At 45.0% G+C, this 19,504-nt stretch overlaps 2 protein-coding genes across 3 annotated transcripts; both read right to left on the reverse strand.

Moving 5' to 3' along the window:
- Positions 1-3,125: 3,125 nt before the first annotated feature.
- Positions 3,126-8,231, reverse strand: xkr4 (XK related 4). Of its 2 annotated transcripts, XM_076162339.1 has the most exons (4): positions 7,537-8,231; positions 4,484-4,683; positions 3,943-4,297; positions 3,126-3,728 (listed from the first exon to the last, which is right to left on the reverse strand). In XM_076162339.1, exons 1-4 carry the CDS (start codon positions 8,229-8,231, stop codon positions 3,128-3,130), a joined length of 1,851 nt encoding a protein of 616 aa, XP_076018454.1. In that variant the 3' UTR covers positions 3,126-3,127. The 2 variants fall into 2 exon arrangements, with proteins under 2 accessions (XP_076018454.1, XP_076018456.1); XM_076162341.1 differs by lacking the exon at positions 3,943-4,297 and having other exon boundaries at positions 3,126-3,729.
- Positions 8,232-10,010: 1,779 nt separating this feature from the next.
- rnf31 (ring finger protein 31) lies at positions 10,011-18,081 on the reverse strand. The gene is made up of 23 exons (XM_076162373.1): positions 17,884-18,081; positions 17,421-17,567; positions 17,110-17,265; positions 16,791-16,847; positions 16,083-16,308; positions 15,632-15,794; positions 15,395-15,528; positions 14,989-15,161; positions 14,611-14,844; positions 14,232-14,428; positions 13,775-13,931; positions 13,504-13,689; positions 12,848-13,054; positions 12,577-12,750; positions 12,374-12,472; positions 12,036-12,125; positions 11,822-11,936; positions 11,577-11,689; positions 11,175-11,285; positions 10,925-10,973; positions 10,736-10,832; positions 10,479-10,644; positions 10,011-10,354 (listed from the first exon to the last, which is right to left on the reverse strand). The coding sequence occupies exons 1-23, from the start codon at positions 18,079-18,081 to the stop codon at positions 10,304-10,306; spliced, it is 3,300 nt and encodes a 1,099-aa protein (XP_076018488.1). The 3' UTR covers positions 10,011-10,303.
- Between the last annotated feature and the right edge of the window lie 1,423 nt (positions 18,082-19,504).

The following is a 19,504-nucleotide window of genomic DNA, read 5'->3' on the forward strand; positions in this document are numbered from 1 at the left end:
AATACACTCTCATTTTGGAGAAATTGTGTGTAGATTGAGTTTGGGAAATCTAGGCCACCGGCAAAAATAAAATCTTAAGGAGAAAGAGTAAACAGAGCAGCCAAATGTCCACAGTGTACTTTATTAAATTAATTTTGGTAGTTTGTGTTGCATTAGGTTGAAATAAAAATTTACAAAAAAGTCCATATATACAAAAATGTACCTTTTGATCATGTTTATCACTCATGATTTATTTTTACAGTAAGATTTTTGCCCATTCAATGCATTTGGAACACATCAGACTTTCATCACACAATGCAACTTACTTTTAAGACTGATATTTTTTGTCATAAACATGTTTTTGTCTTATTAAATACACCACATACACCACAATTATCTTTTTTTCCTCAATACAGCATTATAGTTACAGCCAGCATGGTGGCGATACCACCTATAAACACACCCTTCACAGTCAGAACTCAAAAAGAGAGGAATGTTCTTTTTTAACATGTACACTTTGCATACATTTATTTACAGGTAAGCTTCAAAGGTTGTCAAATAGCTATTTGTGATACCTCCATTTATACAACCGGCTTTCTAAACAGACACCTGTACACCAGAGTTATATAAATCCATCATTCTTCACTAGTTTGTTACTGTGCTTGTACTAAAGACCGAATGAAACAGGCAAATATGTCACAACCACTCTGTGTGCTTCAGATCTCACCGCTCCCCCCTCTTATTTAATGTGCAATCTACAGTACGTACGTCTGGATGATGACAAACACGGGTGGAAATGGAATCTAGACACAAAATGGCACCTGGGCTTGCTTCAAGTTAAAGTTTGAATCAGGAGTTGTTGTTGTTACCTGCAGCTAACGGATCTTAAAATGATCTTAAAAATGGATGATTGTCTCTGGTGCAAAGAGGACGGGCTTGAATCGTGCAGGCAGCTGAAGAGCACCGGATTAGAGAGTAGATGTTGATGCAGTGTAAATCTAGAGTCCCGTCATCAGGGCTGTCTCACTCAACCACGCACTGAGATCTGATCACGGGACTTGGATGTTCACCTTGCCTCATAATGCCTCCTGCTCATCTGTATATGATGTCTGCTCTGTCAGTCAGCTGCCCCGCCCTGTCCTTCTGTGAGTCACGGGATGTCTGCTGTTCATTCACGAAACTTTCATGCCTGTCCACATTCCCACCACGGGTTCAGAGAAAGTATCAACTCAAGGAAAAGAGGGCAGGGAGACGTTTGTAACTTGTGGGCAGATTTGATGAATGAATACTTCCCACAAGCCGTGTGAACCCTGTATTTATGTGCAGCCTCATTATCTGGATAACAGATCCAGATGCTGAGGTTCAGATGTTGATGCAAGGTCTGAATACCCTCGTGTTCTCCTGACCATTCATCCAAACGTCCTTCTGCTCTTTAAACAGCCGTGAGCTAAGATCCAATCAGACTTCAGATCAGATGTGTCTGTGTGTTCTGTCGGACTGTGATTCACAAAACTTTGACACGAGTATTTCTGTTATATTATACAATAACTGGTGGACAGAGATCATCCAAGCACCGCACTTCACACCTGAAAGAGCTATGGAGGAAGATAGAAACACCTGGCATGGTGACGCCACTGTGAGCTGGCTTTAACATTCACAACCACAGCATCCATCGCTCCTCATGTCTTCATCTCACCGGCATAGGCAAACCATCTTCATCCATGGATTTTAGCACTGTGGCCTCACAGCGTGGAGTTAGGTTGTGGGTTTGAATCCCCCCCCCTGCTTCTTAAACTAAGTCTCCTCGTTCTTTTCCACCCTGATAGACTTAAGACGGATCAAAATGCTGAGGAAGTGATTCACCACAGGCGAGGCGTTGGATCAATACAAACAAGAAATGTGTATTATTAGAATAAGAGCTTTTGTCTCGGGCTTGTTCAGCCTTGGCAGAGGTATACACTTCTAGTTTTCTTTATGTCTTCTATTCGTTCTCTCTTCTCTTTCACACACAGATGGGTGTGAGTGTTAGCTTGCTGTATGAGGCTGAGTTGAGCTGCCAGGAAGAGTTTGTTCTTGGCATTGTGTGAGTTTGACTTCTTTCAGGAGAGAGAGAGAGAGAGAGAGAGAGAGAGAGAGGATCGACACTAGAGGGTCGCGTCGATCCGAGGTTCCCTCCCTTTCCTGTCTGTCTTTTTTCCCCCAAGATTGTGCTGATGTACACACAACAGACTTGCTGAGTAGTTGCTACTTTGATCGTTTCCTTAATGTAGTTTCCTTCCTGTTTGACTCGTTCCCTAACTCTTCTAGTTGAGGCCACAGTTATCCAGGAGCCGTGTTTGGCCAGAGAGAGAGAGAATCTGTCTGAGTCTCCGTTTATTGGGCGTTCCACAATCCCCAAAAAGGTAGGAGAACTTTTTTTTGGCACTAGGAGAACATGAATGGTGGTGACAGAATGTAGAGAACGCCCCCACCCTGGTGTGTGTGTGTGTGTGTGTGTGTGTGTGTGTGTGTGCGTGTGTGTGTGTGTGTGTGTGTGTTGCGATGTGGCAAACATTAGGAAACCAGCACAGTAACACAGTAAGGACAGATTCAAGTTCCTACTGAAGTGAATCAAGAAGTGAAGCAGTTAGTCTAGAGAATTCTGTCTGGAGTAAGATAATTTCTAAGTATAGTTACTGAGCCACACAGGGAAAGTGTGAGTCGTTAGAGTGAGGCCATCTGATCAGAACCCCTGCGGATGAAAGCGGGCACACACTTCTCCAGATCTGAACAGTGCGGCGCCCTCTTGTGGACGTTCCAGCCTGGTGTTGAATCATTCCGGTGAGGAGTTTCAGGAGTTTCCTTGGTGAGGGCACGTCAACGTGACAGCAACAACCCCCGCACATGGATCAGAGGTCTTTGGAGAGCCCGGCCGCATTCCAACAGCGGGCACAGGTTTGGTTCCTGGCCAACACCGATGCCAATAATAGAAAAAGAAAGAACCATACGGGGTTACTGAGAGATGACAAAATGAGATTGTTGGGTGTAACAGATGCTTATTGCCACAGTTCCTGTCGCTGTTCGTCTGATGGTAGGACCACATTGCACCCAACCCAGTATCTTCTCCCTCACACACACCTGTACTGGATGTGATTACAGCAGGACGGAACTACAACGTGGTCTCGTATTCCAGTCTCTCCTGCACCAAGGCGTCATCTTTGTACTGCAGCCGTGGAGGAGTCGAGGAGCAATCTACGGCCAGGATGGCTTTCCGTATACTGCGGTCCAGGACGTGACGCTCCCAGGCCGGATAGCGGTTCCTACAAAGGTCAATCTTAATGACGGTCTCGTCGATGCGTGGAGCGCGAGAGGACGGCGTGGACGGCACCACGGGTCGGACTTGGAACACCGGCATGCATCCGTCTCGCTCGGAGAACTTCCCTGCGTCGCGCTCCAGCGTTGCCGTGGCTCCTCTGTTGGAGCGCAGGGAGTTGGTGGCTCCGTCTGATGGCAACGTGGAGAACTGAGCGGTGGGGTCCAGGTCCAGGCCCTGACCGCTTGGCGAGCGTCCAAAGCGTGGACCGTTGGGATGGAAGAAGGCATAGTACATGAGCATGAAGACCACACCGGTCAGGAAACTGCTGAAGATGACGCAGAGCGCCGGCACGGCAAAGGCGTCGGTGGCGTGCTGAGAGCGGTAGAGATACCACAGAGCACTGAGAGCAGCGTTCTCCGCCAGGATCACCAGATAATAGATGAAAAGACGACACCTGCACAGAGAGAAGACACAAACCAATGACATCATGGAGTGTAAAGCTAGAAAACATGAAACATAACCCTCTCTCTCCTGTCTTAGTCTTTTTGAAACAGTTCTCTAAGTTAGTTTCCTCCAAGCCCACTGCCTGCTTGATCCTTGGCTGAGAGTGGTATGAGATGTAAACACACAGATAGTGGAGACACTTAAGAAAAGCCTGAACTCCTCACCTTGTCCGTCCCTCCTTGACATTAAACCAGGAGAAGATGTAGACGATGCCCACCACCATGTCAAACACAATCTCCTCCCACTTGCTGATGCAGAAGTCCGTCTCACAGTGGACGATCCAGAAGGTCATGATGCACCAGTGCAGCACGATGAAGATGCCAAAGTAGAGCTGAAACACCGAGGCGAAGAGGGCGAAGGTGATCACCCGGGCTGCGATGGTGAAGAAGTGCCAGCAGAACTGAATGATCACAGCCAGGTAGCTGATGGGCTTCTTATCATCCCGGGAGTCTCGCAGGGCCTTCTGGTAGGAAGCCAGGGCCCAGGCCAGAGACACCAGAGAGGCAGCAGCAGTCATCCCTACAACACACACACACACACACACACATTTTAACCCCTCACCCCAACATATAAACAAGATTTCGCCCACTTTTAATGCAACATCCATGTTTTTGTTATGTGTACACGTCTTCACTTCAACAGTAACAGTAAACAGAATGAGAACAGCAGTAGATGTGTGTGTGTGTGTGTGTGTGTAGATGCTACCTTGCACAGCCTGTAGCTTGTGTGTTTGTATGATGATGCACAGCTGCAGCACCAGCTGAGGTGCGCTCTCCAGAAAAGTGGCGAGCAGGTGGAGCATGCTCACATCAGCAAACTGGTAGACCATCCTCCAGTGGTAGCGCCAGCGCTCGGTCTCAGCGCTCTGACGACTCCGCACGCCAAGGTAGATGGTGTGGAGATACCTGAGAGGGAACGGAGGGAAGGTGAACATGCAGGGGGGAGGAAACACACAGGTGAGCAAGATACACTCAGCTCACAAAGGAGGCCAGTCATGTGAGTCTGTAAGTGAAGGAAATCCATCAGCATGGCTCCTTTTAACACCGACTGCTTAATGATGGACAGATACAGACACATTAACCCTTTGACTGCCTCTGGCTTCTCTAATAACTTGTTTTGGGAAGAGCAAACATTAGCAGCTTGGATGTGTTACAGAACCTACAGCTCTCTCTCTCTCTCTCTCTCTCTCACTCTGGGACTGAGGCTATAAATAATGCAAAAGCTAGACAAGCTGCACACACACACACACACTGCACAGTATGAAATATTTATAACAGGTGGGCTTTCCTGATGATGTTTCTTTACTGTGGCTGAATCAACAGCTGTTGGAACACAATCATCAACACCACACACACACACACACACACACACACACACACACACACACACACACACACACACACACACACGGCTGGTTGAAAGCAAGGTTGAAACATTTCTCATAAAGTCACAGATGGATGTGTGTTTGATAAGTCAGCTCCTCTCTCTCTGCCATGTGGTCTCCACGTCCATCACAGTCAGATCAGTGTGTCCACATGCCATCACAGCCATCACAGCAGCTGGAGTGTATCTGTGTGTATACTGGCCTCCTGTAGGCCCTCGTTTGAACACACTCACTTATATTAAGCGGATGATGAATCAAACTCAATCAAATCTTGATGGGTTATTTGTTTGTTCACATTTAATCACACTCACATTGTTATGATGCTGTCTGATCAGCCGGAGCTGATCTCTCCAATCAGACACAGCAGAGAAGAGAAGAAGGGAGTGTGTGTCTAATAACAGCAGATTGTCTTGTGTTTGCTCACCCATGTCTCCTCCAGAGAGGAGCCTCCTTGTGGATTCAAACAGGAACTTTGCAACAATTTGCATAAAACTGTGTGAGCAGATATGCAAACCTTAAAGTCTCATCTTGAAGTCATATCATCAAAATCTACAAAACTAATCCCTTGACGTTTTCACGACGTCCCTGCTTATTCATGGAGACAATGCTGAGTCAGTGTGACGTCATAGTAACAGATCAGAGAGTGACAGACGGGCCTGCCATGGAGCACAAACCCAGAATGTTGAGAGTTGCTGCTTTCATCACATTTCACACCTTTGATGAATCTTCAGTCATGAATGCTGGTGACCTCAATATTCGCCACAAAAACCTAAATATATTTCCAGTCCTTTATTGGCATGGAGCCTCTTTACTGTGCCAGAAGAGGAGAACTCCTCCTCCAAGTGTCCTCCTCCTCCCCCAGACACTCGTTTCCTTTCAGCAGCCTCTTGTGCCGGTGATCTCATTCTTTCAGGGACCATCGCCCGTTTACAGGTTCAGACTCAGAGCAGTTCAAGAACCCTTAAGGATGAGAGGCAGTTAGATCAGGTCAGAGCTTTACACCGGGCTGGATCTGACTGAAGGTCAATCACAAACACCCCCATCATGATTACACAGATACAACATACAAGGATCTCAAAGGGCTTTTATTTTGAAATATGCTATGTTTTGTGAAGGTGATACAGATTCATATTTATAGTAAACAGGAGAATCAAAGCTCTGTATGTAAAGCGCCTTCAGATAAATGTTGTTGTGATTTGGAACTCTATAAATAAAGTTTCTTTCACTGTCATCACCCACAGATCAGCTGAAACATCTGGTATCTGATGACTCCACATCTAATGAGAAGACTAAACTTGACAAATTCCTAGCTCGTGGCGATGCTGCACATTAACCGCTGAAATGTTTGACACACTCCAACGCTCAATTGGAAAACAACAATGTATTGATTGCCTGATTTGTCTGCGCTAAGATCAATACTCCCATTACTGTTCACTTTTGAGAAATATGTTCGTCTGTCCCAACGGATTTATATCACAGGTCATTAGGAGCAATGCCTCACACTGAACAGCTCAGTCACTGGAGCAGAAACTATTCATCAATCAACTGAGCAGCAGCTGAATCATAATCATAATGATCGCTTACATTCTGTTCCATGTTGTTTCTCTTCAGAGATCACAGTGTTTAGTTTAATCTGAGTGGGTTTGTTTGGTTAACACAGGTATTCCTTTTCTCAAACATGTATACACACACACACACACCACATGGACATTTATGCTCCAGCTGTGTAGGCCTGAACGTACTGATGTAAATATATATAGACCTGATGTTCACTGGAGAGTGTGTGTGTGTGTGTGTGTGTGTGTGTGTGTGTGTGTGTGTGTGTGAGTGTGAGTGTGAGTGTGAGTGTGAGAGAGAGAGAGAGAGAGAGAGAGAGAGAGAGAGAGCGAGTCTAACAATACTAATGTGTATTATATCAGGTTGCAGATCCATTTTAAGGTATTTAAGGTTCAAAGGTCAGTCCATGTGATGGTGAGGAGGGAGTTTCCTTACTGAAGCGTGGGATCCAGACTCAACTCAATAACTCTCTTCATCAGAACAGGACTCTTCAGCATGTGATGTGCTCTAGTGAACACACCTCTAGTTGGTGTGAGGAGAGAGAGCGAGAGAGAGAGAGAGAGAGAGAGAGAGAGGTGCTCCCCTGTGAAACCCCTAAGCTCCATTTAAAGCTAAGGGTGAAGCATCTCACATCATCTAGTCAGTGTGATGTTTGTGACCACGAGAAGCAAAATAAAGAAAGTTGCTTTGCGGGGAAAGACTCACACACACATATGACTTCATGTCTGATCAGAGCAGGCAGCTAAAGATGGCAGCTACAGCAGAGGTCACACACACAGACACACACACACACACACACACACAGAGGCCTCCTTACCTCCATATCTGGCCCAACTGGAGGATATGAATTACACACTGGCCAAACCAGACGCAGAAGGAGTAAGAGGCCGCTCGTTTTCGACTCCTGCTCCCCGCCGCGGTGCTTGCGGTGCTGTTGGTCGTGGTGTTCTTGCTGGCGGTCGACGCCTGTCTCTGCGGCGTGGTCGGGTGATGCTGAGCGGTAACGTCGCCGTGGGAAGTGGAGCCGCTCAGCAGCTTATTCCCGTCCACGTGAGAGCAGTCGGCGCTCGATTCCGCCCCGTCCTCCGTGCTGAAATCGTGGACGAACCATCTGAAGCTGAAGAGCTGGACGGAGAAAGAGCCCAGCACCACGAAGAAGAGCGTCAGGCCGAACCACCAGTATTCACGCCGGAGGTAGTAGTCGACCGACAGCCACACGTCAGTGCCCACGTCGGCCAGATAGACCGCCACTGCAGCTACGATCCACAGGCAGTCCCACAGCGTGTACTTCTGCTGCTCCCTGCCCAGCGGAAGGCACGTTGAATTGGAGCCTCCCCCGCCGCAGCACCGCGACTCCCCGTTTGCAAAATCCATGTCCCCGGTACCCGCAGAGTCTGGCTGGCCGCCCGGGTGGAGCCCCTGCACCGAGCCGGAGTGCTCGGAGTTCTGCAAAGGGGTGAAGGCCACGTCGCTCTTCTTCATCTTGAGGACCCCGTCCGACTTAGCCGCCATTATTAGGAGCTTGTAATATTATTCTATAATTGCTCCTCTTTTCCTCCCCTCCTCTTCTCTTCTACCCCTTCCTTCTCTCTCCGTCGACACCCTTCTTCTGCGTGTCTCTCCTACTCCTCCTTTCTGGGCAGGACTCGCTCCTCTACAGTGACGCCTGGTCATAATACAAAATAAAGACAAAAATAAAGACTGAATGTAGTCCAGTGCCGGGCCCGGTGTTCATCAGACGTATCGTTTAGTCGATGATCCGCTCATATCCAACCTACAGGAAGGTTGCTGGCTTTTGCCGATAGCCTACCTGAATGAATTCTGATTGAGACACTGGGTGCTGAAGAAGCAGGAAGCGTAGATAAGAATGCGACGCGAAAGAAAAGGAGGAACGCTGCAGCCATCCGCTTCTTCCATGGCACAGACCAAAAAACTATGACATCACCTCTCTCTCCCGCCCCCCCCCCCCCCCCCCCCCCCCCTCTCTCCCTCTCTCTCTCTCCTACAGAGCACAAGGAGGAGCTTCACTTCAGCCTAAAGGCTCTTGTGAGGAGGAACAGTTCTGTGTCAGAGGAAACATCTCTCTTCCTCTCGCTGACACTAAAACTGTGGCGAAGGCAGCCTAACCCAGTATTCAGCACCATGGACAGCTCCCCCAGCATCCTCAGCGGTTTCGAAAGTCCAACATTTAAGCACCATGGACAGCACCGAGCAAATACGGGCTACATTTTATTTATAGCATTCCACCTTTCTCCTTTCCCTCAGACACATATTCTCCTCTTGACATTGTCCCTTCCACATAATGTGAGGAAAATGCTGTTGTGTTCACGCTTGACCTGCAGATGGCGCACCATCGTCACGTATACTACACTGCTCAAAAAGCTTAATGGAACACAGGGAGAGTTGGACAGAGCTGTAAGAAGGAAGTCTGGCAGCGGGTCAGTGATTGTCTGGGGAGCCGTATCCTCTGAGGAGACTAGCATGTTGTAGCAAGCTGTACTCTGTACCATGCTGTTACCGGGATGAGGAGCGGAGAATTCTGGCCTGTGTCAGGTGAGGAGGAGGAGACTACTGAAGAGGAAGACTGAGGGACGTAAAGCACTGAAATGCAGAGTGAGAAACCCCCCAATAAACTCCAGCTGGGCGGATGTAGCGTGCATTTGGGTAAACATCTCTAGAATTCCTCTGCCTTTAACCTTTGATAAACAGAAGAGGAGTCAAACATGAACATTTAATAAAACTTAAAGCAATGTTCGCAATAGCACAACAAAATAGGAGAACAGACTATTTCAGACAATCATATCAATTTATTCTGTCTTACTGGAAATGAATCCTCCTCCCTCACTCATGTTAATACTCACATTCCTTGTGACGACGGCAGAGGAGGCGGAGTCGCAGCCATTTTCAATTCAGGCCTCATGATCAACCTTGGACCTAAACTTAATTATAATGCATTTGGAAGTCTTGTTACATTTCAAACATGCACTGGAAGATAAGCAGCAACAGCAAAACACGTACAGCGTAAAACATTTCATCTAAAGACCCCCGAATAAAGATCATACTTAAGAAAATGACAATGCAGCAGACAGATACTGTGTAAGAGGGGGTAACAACTCTATAACTTTGTGGTGGTGTTGAGGCCCAAGGATGCTTCACAGGTTGTGCTACAGCAGTATAGTCCTTAAGAACAGTCTTTTGTCTGTTCTGCCTGTGCAGCTTTTACAAACGTGTTGTAGAACAAAATAAGGATAATGTCATCATTGCAGAACCTCAGATGGCTAGCTGCTGGTTTTGCTACAATGAGTTATGATCAGGGCTGCGCAAGATGTTTCAGTCAAATGCCAACAAGTATGATGCTGTACTCTCTTGTGTGAGGGTGTTATCTCCACGGCAACAAACTTTAAATTTATACAATTTACACATGCATAAAAACACTTTGCACACAAATAAAACACTGACAGATGAACAACAGAAATATTGGATTTCATTTAACACGATTAAATACATGATGTTGTGAAGCAGTGATGTTGTTTTCTGTGGACTCCTTCAGCTGTTCATGCTTCTCCAACAGTTGAGGCGTGTGCTCATTTCTTGCGTGGGACCTTATCACCAAGCGGTATTTCATCCATCAGTTTCTGGAAACAGATGACAGATGGTTGTTAGTTTGGCTCCACACCCTTAAAATCTACACACATTATATTTTGTATTTCTTATCTAAATAATTACTAAATATAATGTATATATATAATAAAGTTTCACCTCAAGTAGTCGGCTGTAGTAGGTGAAGCCATCCTCTTCGTCCCTGCGTGCGTCATCCACTTTGTATCTTCTGCAGGCCAACAACAGCTCACTGGCACTGAAGAGCGGTGCTGGGTCGACAGAGTGGCAGTTGATCAGGCTCACAAGGTACTCACGGTAATGCTTCCTGGAGACAAATGTTACCATTCATGTCAGTGTGATGCACACACACCACATTTCACGCAGCTGATAACAGTGAGTGAAGTTGTTTGTCATACTCGCAGAGGCCAGCATGTCCAGGTCGGGTTTGAGCTCCGCAGGCTAGGTCCGGTTGCTGCCCTCCCTCGTCCTTCTGCTCGATCACGCCACACAGACCTTAAAGTAGAAGGGTGAAGAAGACATACATAACCGGATCAAACATCAATCAAGTGATATTTTATTTTGTCATGTAAAGAGACAAGTCCTACCTGTCTGTGTTCCAGGAGGAGGTTCAGTGTTGAAGGCCACTTCATTACTCTACACAACCACAAAAACAAAGAATTATTGTAATCAATCACAGTTATGGTCATCATGGTGTAAAATCATAGTATAAAAAAGTTGCCATGACTGTCCAAAACCTTTTTAGGATGGGAAATTACATTTTCTAATTCTGTGACGAAAGAATTAAAATGATGTGTTGCTATCAAATTCTGTGTTTGAGTGTGTGTGTGTGTGTACCTGTAGTAAAGCCTGCAATCTGGCCGGCTCCCAGTCTCTTAGATAGAACAGACAGTCTCTAGGATGATGGGCGTGGAGTCCAGATACACTGCATTCATCCACTGCACACGTCTGGATTAAAGGAAGAGAAGAAGAAACAATTTTGGTTTTTAATATGTGTTTAGGAATTGTAATTGCTCAGGTTTGCATATTTAAACATTGGAAACCTTTTGAAATCTGCAGTGAAGTGCAATACAAAGTTTAACAGAATTCATCTGAAATGCAGAGCTGGCATTATACAGGATTCCCATCAGTCACAGTTACTGTATTAAACATTGTAATTCATTTACTATAATCCCGAGTAATACTTTGATAAATTCAAATAAGACATTATTTGGTGCACAAGCAATTTTACAGACTTACAGTGTGGAAAGGGTTGTTGCAGCCACTGCAAAACTGGTAACGACACTGAGAGCAGCAGAAATGCATGCAGCCTCCTTTAGACAGTGCGTACTGAAAGCGACAGTTAGGACAGGCTGAAAGAGAGGACAGACAGGATACATCAGACATCAGGCAGGGAGTGACAAAGAAAGAAGAGCCTCAGTAACTGTTGCTACATAAACAGTAGAAAGGTAATCTTGTGCATGTGAGTGTGTGTGTGTGCTCACTGATGCCATTGTCTCTGAGGTATCCAGCCAAGCCCTGTCTCTGATACTCTGGATCATTTTCTCTCTTCCATGACTGGTACTGTTCACAGGATAGACCTGCATGCTGAGACTCCCACTGCAAAGGGAATATATGAAAATATAGATGTTCCACTGTTAACAGATTAAAGGAATGCAATAATAATCCTGTACATTACTGAATGTTCATAACACTTACAGGTTTTTTGCATTGAGCACAGAAACTATTTCGGCACTGAAAGCAGGTGACCTTGAGCTGATCTCCATCATAGATGAATCCATATGAACACTGAGAGGAGACAATACAGGAAAGGAGAGGAAATATAAAAAAGAAATAAATTCTACTTACAAATGTCTGTAAACATGCATTAAAAAGGCTATTCCATTTTAGCACTGCTCTGATACTGGCTGTCAGAACATGTTTTCATTGGTTTATGTCACTATATTATACTCATTTTCAGTTGGAACTTTGACAATACTGCAACTGAAACAAGTTTTCGGATAAATAAAGACCACAGTTACTCATCATTTACTTACATGACAGCACCAGAGGAACTTGGGGTCCTTGATGAGAGCCTGCTCAGTCAGCTTCTTGTGGAATAACTCATAGACATCTGGCTCCAGGCATTCTCTGAGCTAAAACACACAGTCATATAGTCAAATATTGACTGTACATTGTTGGACTGCAAGTTTGCAGTTGTTTCTTTCCTATTTTCTTCTGCCCCTTCCAGCCTATTTACCTGGATGTCCAAAGTAGAAAAGTAACTGTTCAGGTGTTCAGGGTCATTAATGTCGGGTTCCCAGCAGACTGGACAGACCATGTCTCTAATGTGTTTGTCTCTTATGGCAATAGTGAAGTGCTGCTGGAAACAGCCGCAACACACTGAACACTGACACGATGTCAGAGACTGCATCTAAGGGAGAAGAGCATAACAGAAAGTGGAAAATCGGGATACACAGTCCACAAAGCATATGATGGGTGGTTTGAATCAACAGATGATGTGCCAGTACCTTACTATGGGGGTAGACAGAGAGGCAGATGGGACATTCTTTAGCAAGGACCCTCTTGATAAACTCCCTGTCATGGGACTCACGTACAGCCTGCACTACATCCTCCAGGCAGTAGGGGGCACTGTGCTCCTGAAGCAGCGACAGTGCCAGCTCACAGCGGCCCCAGCTAGGAAGATCGTACACTGCAAGCAACCTCCGGCAAATGCGCTAGAAATGAAAGTGTGATCATATCTTAGTTGTCCTTTATAACATTTAAGACACAAAGGCAAATTGTTTTAAGTAAGGCAAAATAAATGATATCTTATGTGATCATTTCTTTCTTTAAATCACATCAACTACACAGCGACACTAAATAAGCGAAGCAATAACTGCAGCTCATTCATGAAGCCTATTAGGCCAATTAGGACACTGGTACTGACACATTGTTCACACTGTACATGAACACAAATTCAGTTAGGGTTTGGTTCGGCTTTGGGCAGAAAACATTATGGTACACGTCGGGCCAGGTTGGACTCCATTGAAGCTCTTCTTTATATCCCCCATTTTGGTATCCTGACTTCAGGGGCATAGAGGAACAATTTATGACACACTGACTTTCTACAGTCAAAACTTCCGCCAACCAGACCAGAAGACTGCTATTGATATTTTGGCATTACCTGCTTGTCAGGGTGATGGATGTCCACAGGAGGCTCAGGGTCGTCACTCCACATCCGTTCATGGAAGGGCTCAAGAAGAGGACGCTGCAGCAGAGCTAGGGCCCCTCTCACTTCTCCTCCACTCTGCCTCAAAACCTCATGACAACGGGCCTCATCACTGAAGCCCAGTGAAAGCAACTCCTTGACCTAACAGTATACATATACAAAGATCATAATTTAATGCAAATGTAATGCAGTCTATGGCTAGATATTTATAGGTTTTAATTTGTACCCTGCAGAGTCTGTCTTGAAGAGCTTGTCTAGCAGCTCTCTCAGTGTCACCCCCTGCAGTCAACCATGCCTGCTTGGCCTCTGTCCTGGAGAGTTGTACCATGCTTTCTTTTTCAGCAGGACTCTCTTCATTCTCAGCATCTTCACCAGAATATTCACTCTGTGTTAGAGGAAAATGAAAAGCACACTCACACCAAGGATTTTACTTAATCCAAATAACCATAACAAAACAGGAGAGAATAGACTAAAACACATTCCTCTACAGTTCCTAGAGAACAGATCAGCTCTGATCACATGTCGAGACATCAGTATGAGAAAAGTGAGATGGAGTGAACCATTAATACGTTTTCATTTCATTTGTGAGAACAGCAGAGCATAGTATACAGTGAAATGCAATTCATTACATCAAAATGAAAAGGTTGGTATGAGATAAATCAAAGAAAATAATCTGAAGACACTGAGCACTCACCTTGTGCTCTTTGATTGTCATGTCAACTATGGGATGAAAGGAGGAGGATGCTGCCAAGATGCGGATGTGGTCTAACAGCACAGGTAGCTCTGTCTTGAACCACTTGTAGGACAGGATGCTTGTGTCCCCGGCTACCTGCATGCCTGTGTACACCTCCTCTGGGCTGACTCCTTTCTTCTCCCCATCCTTCAAGACACAAAACACAAAATCACTCATGAAGCAGATATGCACATCTACCGAGCTCAGACCACAACCATTTAAATGGATGACATTGCAGTTACGTTTCGGCGTCATGATGGCAGTGTTACATGTGGCTGATACAATTTAGTTTACATTAGAAGATAACCTCAAATGATGAAGATAACTACCCTAATAAGTTGAATTAACTTGAGCCCCTCCTCCTTCATCAACCTCTGCCTCCATGAGTCCAGATCCTCCGGGGATGGCTCTTTCCTGCGAATCGGAAGTGCTGGGACACGCCTGACAGGCGATGGTGGGCGCAGCTTGACAGGAAGGGGTGCTGGCTCTGGGCGAGCCAGGTCACACATTTCACACACAGTAGCTGGAGAATAGTTCAGATAGGTACAGAACTGGCACACCCACTGGAAAGAGAGACACAGAGAAGGAGAGTGTAGAGACAGCAGACAGACAGAAAAAGAAGCAACAGTAAGAAAGAAAGACCCACCAAAAAACAACAGAATTCCTAATTCTGCATCGTACACACAAACACACACAAACACACCCACCTGGCTGTCCGGGTCACCAGGCATGCCTAATACAGGCGCTGGTGGTCTGGGGGGTGTGATGGGAGGGTGTGATGGGGTCACAGGAGGTCGTGTGGCCAATCGAGGCCGTTCACACACTTCACATAAAATACTGCTGGCTGCATTCACCATAGTGCAGCTCTTACACTGCCACTCTGAGAAGCACACACAGACAAACACATGCATGTGTTCACACATTACTTCCTGAGGACAACAATTCTATAAAATTGGTAGAGGAGAAATATATTTACAGTAGATTTATTTGATTTTAGTTTTGATGGCAGAACCGTCACCACTTTCTTTCAAAGACAGGATGTAGGTGAAGGTACTGTGGGTAAAGGAGGATACATTTTTGAAGCTGTGCATTGCACTCTGAGGTCATACCAACCAGCCATCGTTGCAGGCTGAGCTTTGTCTGCTGTAGTGCTGGCTGAATCCATCCGAGGATGTTCACAGTCTTCACACAGCACATCTTTGATAGAGTTGACTTTAGTGCAGTGAAGGCAACACCAGGAAGACGAACTGTGATGAGGTGGAGAGAAAACATTCACACTGTACAGTTTCTAAATACAAGTACTGCTATCCAATTCAGTGAACCTGCAATTATCCTGTATTTGAACCTGACCTGTGACTGTTTCTGCTTTTGGATGATGATGCTACAGTTGTTCGATGGTGATTGGCTCTCTCAGGGTAGGAGTGGTACAGTCTGTCACATTCTGGGCATAGCCTTTGGCGGCAGGTGATGCAGTGGGTGGACACACTGAATATTCCACAGATAGTGCAGCTCTCTGGAAATGAGATACAAAAATATACTGCACCAAATAATGCCAAACACTCCGATCTCCTACATTAGCAAATACAAATCTGAAGTGTACATTATCAACTGTAATGGACCATGCAAATTACAAGTACACTGTTCAGCCTGACATAATGGTAAACCAATATAACTCAATACTGGATAGACAAGGTATGCACATTTACAAAAGTGCTTTGTGGGTTTATTATACTACTAAAGAACCAAAGTATGTAGGAACATTTGGCAAAACACAATACTAACAGGTGGTTTCCCTCCTCACCTGAGTGTTTGGTTGAGGAGGTGGTGGAGAAAACCTGAATGGACCTGGGAGTCTGGTGGTTTAAGGACAGGGAATGGCTGTGCCTGCTCTCTCTGGGGGGGTTCTGGTAGAGGGGGAATCCCAGAGACTTGGTCAGGGACTCTGATGGGTCCGAAGAGGAGGGGGAGGATGATGTGCAGGGGGAGGAGGAGTGATAGACCACAGCATCAGTGTTGAGGCCAACATCCTAAACATAGGATAAGACTGGTTAAAAGCTGGATTACATTTCACATAGCTATGTTACATTACATCATGAACACTAGTAAATCTTTCCTTTAATTTATTAGCATATTGACAACCCCTAACAAAGAAAAGAAAAACATAATTGGCTCTAATGTAACTTACAGCAGGCTGCTCTGTAACCAGGTGTCTGGATTACACTTAGTCAATAAATTATTTTAGCATTGATCAATTATTTGTGAAATTTCAGTTAAAGAGAATTACATAGCTCAAAAACTAAGGGACTTCATTAAGGGACTAAATGATCTGCTGACAGAAGCAATGAAGTTTGAATTACTTCCAACCACTGCCCGCTACTTCCATTCCGTAATGAATTCACTATTAATTCTTCTAGGCTTTTGTATGACATTACATTTTAAACATTAGCCTTTAAAATGAAGGTTTATTTGGAGAGATCAAAATATCATGTGTGCATTATGATGCTCGTACCTTATGTCTCAGTGCAGGAATAATTCTCTCATAGAACTCAGGGTGGGAATGAGCCTCCTGGAATGAAAGAATATGCATCACTATCATTTTAAATGATTCTGATGACACAATTAAGGACAAACTAAATGAAGGATGAACAAAACATACAAGCTGATCATAAGAGAGAGAGACTTTTTTTTACCACTATTTCACCATTTACTGCACACTTCAGGGCAAAGAGGACTTTTATGACTTTAGCAGGCTTGGGTGCTCACAAACAAAGCTTACGCGAAGCTATGACTGTGATGTACATTTGTCAGGTAGCAGGATCTACACACACCTTAATAAGCATTTCTAGCTCCATTCTCAGACTCATCACTTCCAGTGTTACTGCAGCAACTCGACCAACATCAGGATCTGTGACATCATTGGGGAAGCTGAGTCCATCTGGCAGCTGATTGGAGTAACCATAGAGACAGAGCACTGCCCGTCCTCCCTGAAAGAAAGAAAAATGAAATGAAATGTAAAAACAATTCTCCAGATTGATTCCATTCTGTTCATGTAATTTCATTCCAGTGCATTGTTTCAGTTAATTCCTAGTCAAAACCTCATGCCAACATTCCATTCTGCTTGTGTTTTTGTGTTTATTACCTGGATGGCATCAACAGTGGCCCTGAAAACCGGGTTGTTGTGTTTGACAGTCCTCCAGTACTTGGGTCTGTTGGGATTTGTCAAATTACAGCCATACTTCTCTAAAATGTTCAGTGCTGTAGACAATCGCTGGAGGGATGCAAGAGTCTGAAAGAAGCAGCAGTTAGAAGAGCAAACTAGACACAAGTAGACATACAAACAATATCAAAATGTCTAAGATCTGGAAAACTGGACTGTTGTGCGAGATGAGAATGGATAAAAGGTCTCCCTGTGCTGATTGGTATCATTATATGCAGTGCACCACAGTGAACAGGGACAAGAGAAAGAGAAGAAGAGAGTTTTTTTGAGGAGAAACTAATTGCCAAGGTAAAGGCAACATGAGCATCTCCAAGCAGCTTGATGATCCTTTTGAAGTTGACATTGAAATGACTCCATGTGAATGAAAGTGGTTATTTTCTCTCACCTCTTTCCTGTTGCTCCCGAAGCTGTTTTCTATAACCATGGTCTCAGCTGCTATGTGTCGATATTTGGAGCAGGGCGGTAAAGGCAGATTAGCCAAGGCCATCACACCAGAACGCACCTCCAGCACTCTCCCACCGGAGTATAGACAGACTTCAGCCCGACTCCGAACCTCTTGCAGCTGCTCTGATAAAGACGGCATTCTACTACAACAACAACAAAAACAACACATATAGAAAAACATATTGACCCATCTATGGTCACACATTAAAAGAGTGATATTGTTTGGTTTCGGTCACAGACGGGGGCAGATGGTCTTAGCTGCATATAGCAGGTTATGTCTACTTTCCCCCTTTCCTTCTTTGTGCATCTTTGAACGCTGCATGCAAATATGATCTAGTCATCAGTGGCAAAATACAATAGCCATTGAAGATCATTCAGATGAGTAAATGTGCATCCACATTGTAATTCACACTGAATGCAGCCATGAAGTAGAACTGCATTATCAGCAAGTTTCATACCTCCTTTAAATGATGATGATGATGCATTGAAAAGGAGTGACACCAAAGTCTGCTTGAACCATAACAATAACACATTTAACCATCAAAATATACAGAATGATGAATGAAAGATGATTAGTAAGAAGCTACGGAACACACACACACGCACGCACGCACGCACGCACGCACACACGCACACACACACACACACACACACACACACACACACACACACACACTTGATGACTTAAGAAGCCAACAATGAACCGTTTGGTTAGGTGATAAATAAGCATGACCTCATTTACTGTGCTTCTGGGGTTACTAGTTAGTATTTTTTCCTTACATTACATTTGTGAGGGAGTTGTTGTTACATTGTACACTGCCTAGGCTAGCTAGCTTCCTGATGTACTGTAGTCTCAGAGCACACTGCTCCAAACTGACGCAGTGATAAGCACACAGCTGTGTGGCGGCAGATGTGTGCAGCTGTGTGATAGCTGCGGCTGTCAGCAGGTGTGTGAGGCGTTGTTGTCGTTGTTACCTTTTGAGTACAGGAGCTTAGCGGTGAAGTCATTGGCGTTAGCTGGAGATCCTCCTTTCAGCGCGGTGACTCCGGAGACATTTTGAAAGAGATGTTCCGCGGGAGTCACGCGCGTCTTCCCCGCATTCTCGCCATCCGTCAGCAGTAGAGTCCCAAAAAGGCGCGTGCACAACAGAGGGGAGCAAGCTAGCTAGCTGCACTGATCCAGGTGGGACTACTAGGGGTACACACACACACACACACACACACACACACACACACACACACACACACACACACACACACACACACAGCGCTCTCTCTTCGCTCATTGGCTGTCTCTGACGTCAACTACCATGTTTTTCAGTGCAGCAATATCCAATATTTAATAATTCAAATCATAAATAATAATAACAATAATTTCAGAAACCTTCCATTTACTCATTTACCAAAACGCTAACTTAAATACATCTGACTGAAGTTAAGCCTATTTGCAATTAGAGACTAATGGAGTAATTTCCGGAAAATGGGGAAATCACAGGTTCGAGTATGGTTACCCTCAGTCCTTTAAAGACTATATCTGTTGTATGTATAGGTCTATAATCTCA

Source organism: Genypterus blacodes, unplaced genomic scaffold (genome assembly GCF_046128005.1).
Source record: "Genypterus blacodes isolate CSIRO-AG114 ecotype Tasmania unplaced genomic scaffold, CSIRO-AGI_Gbla_v1 ptg000120l_1, whole genome shotgun sequence".
Classification (NCBI taxonomy): domain Eukaryota; kingdom Metazoa; phylum Chordata; class Actinopteri; order Ophidiiformes; family Ophidiidae; genus Genypterus; species Genypterus blacodes.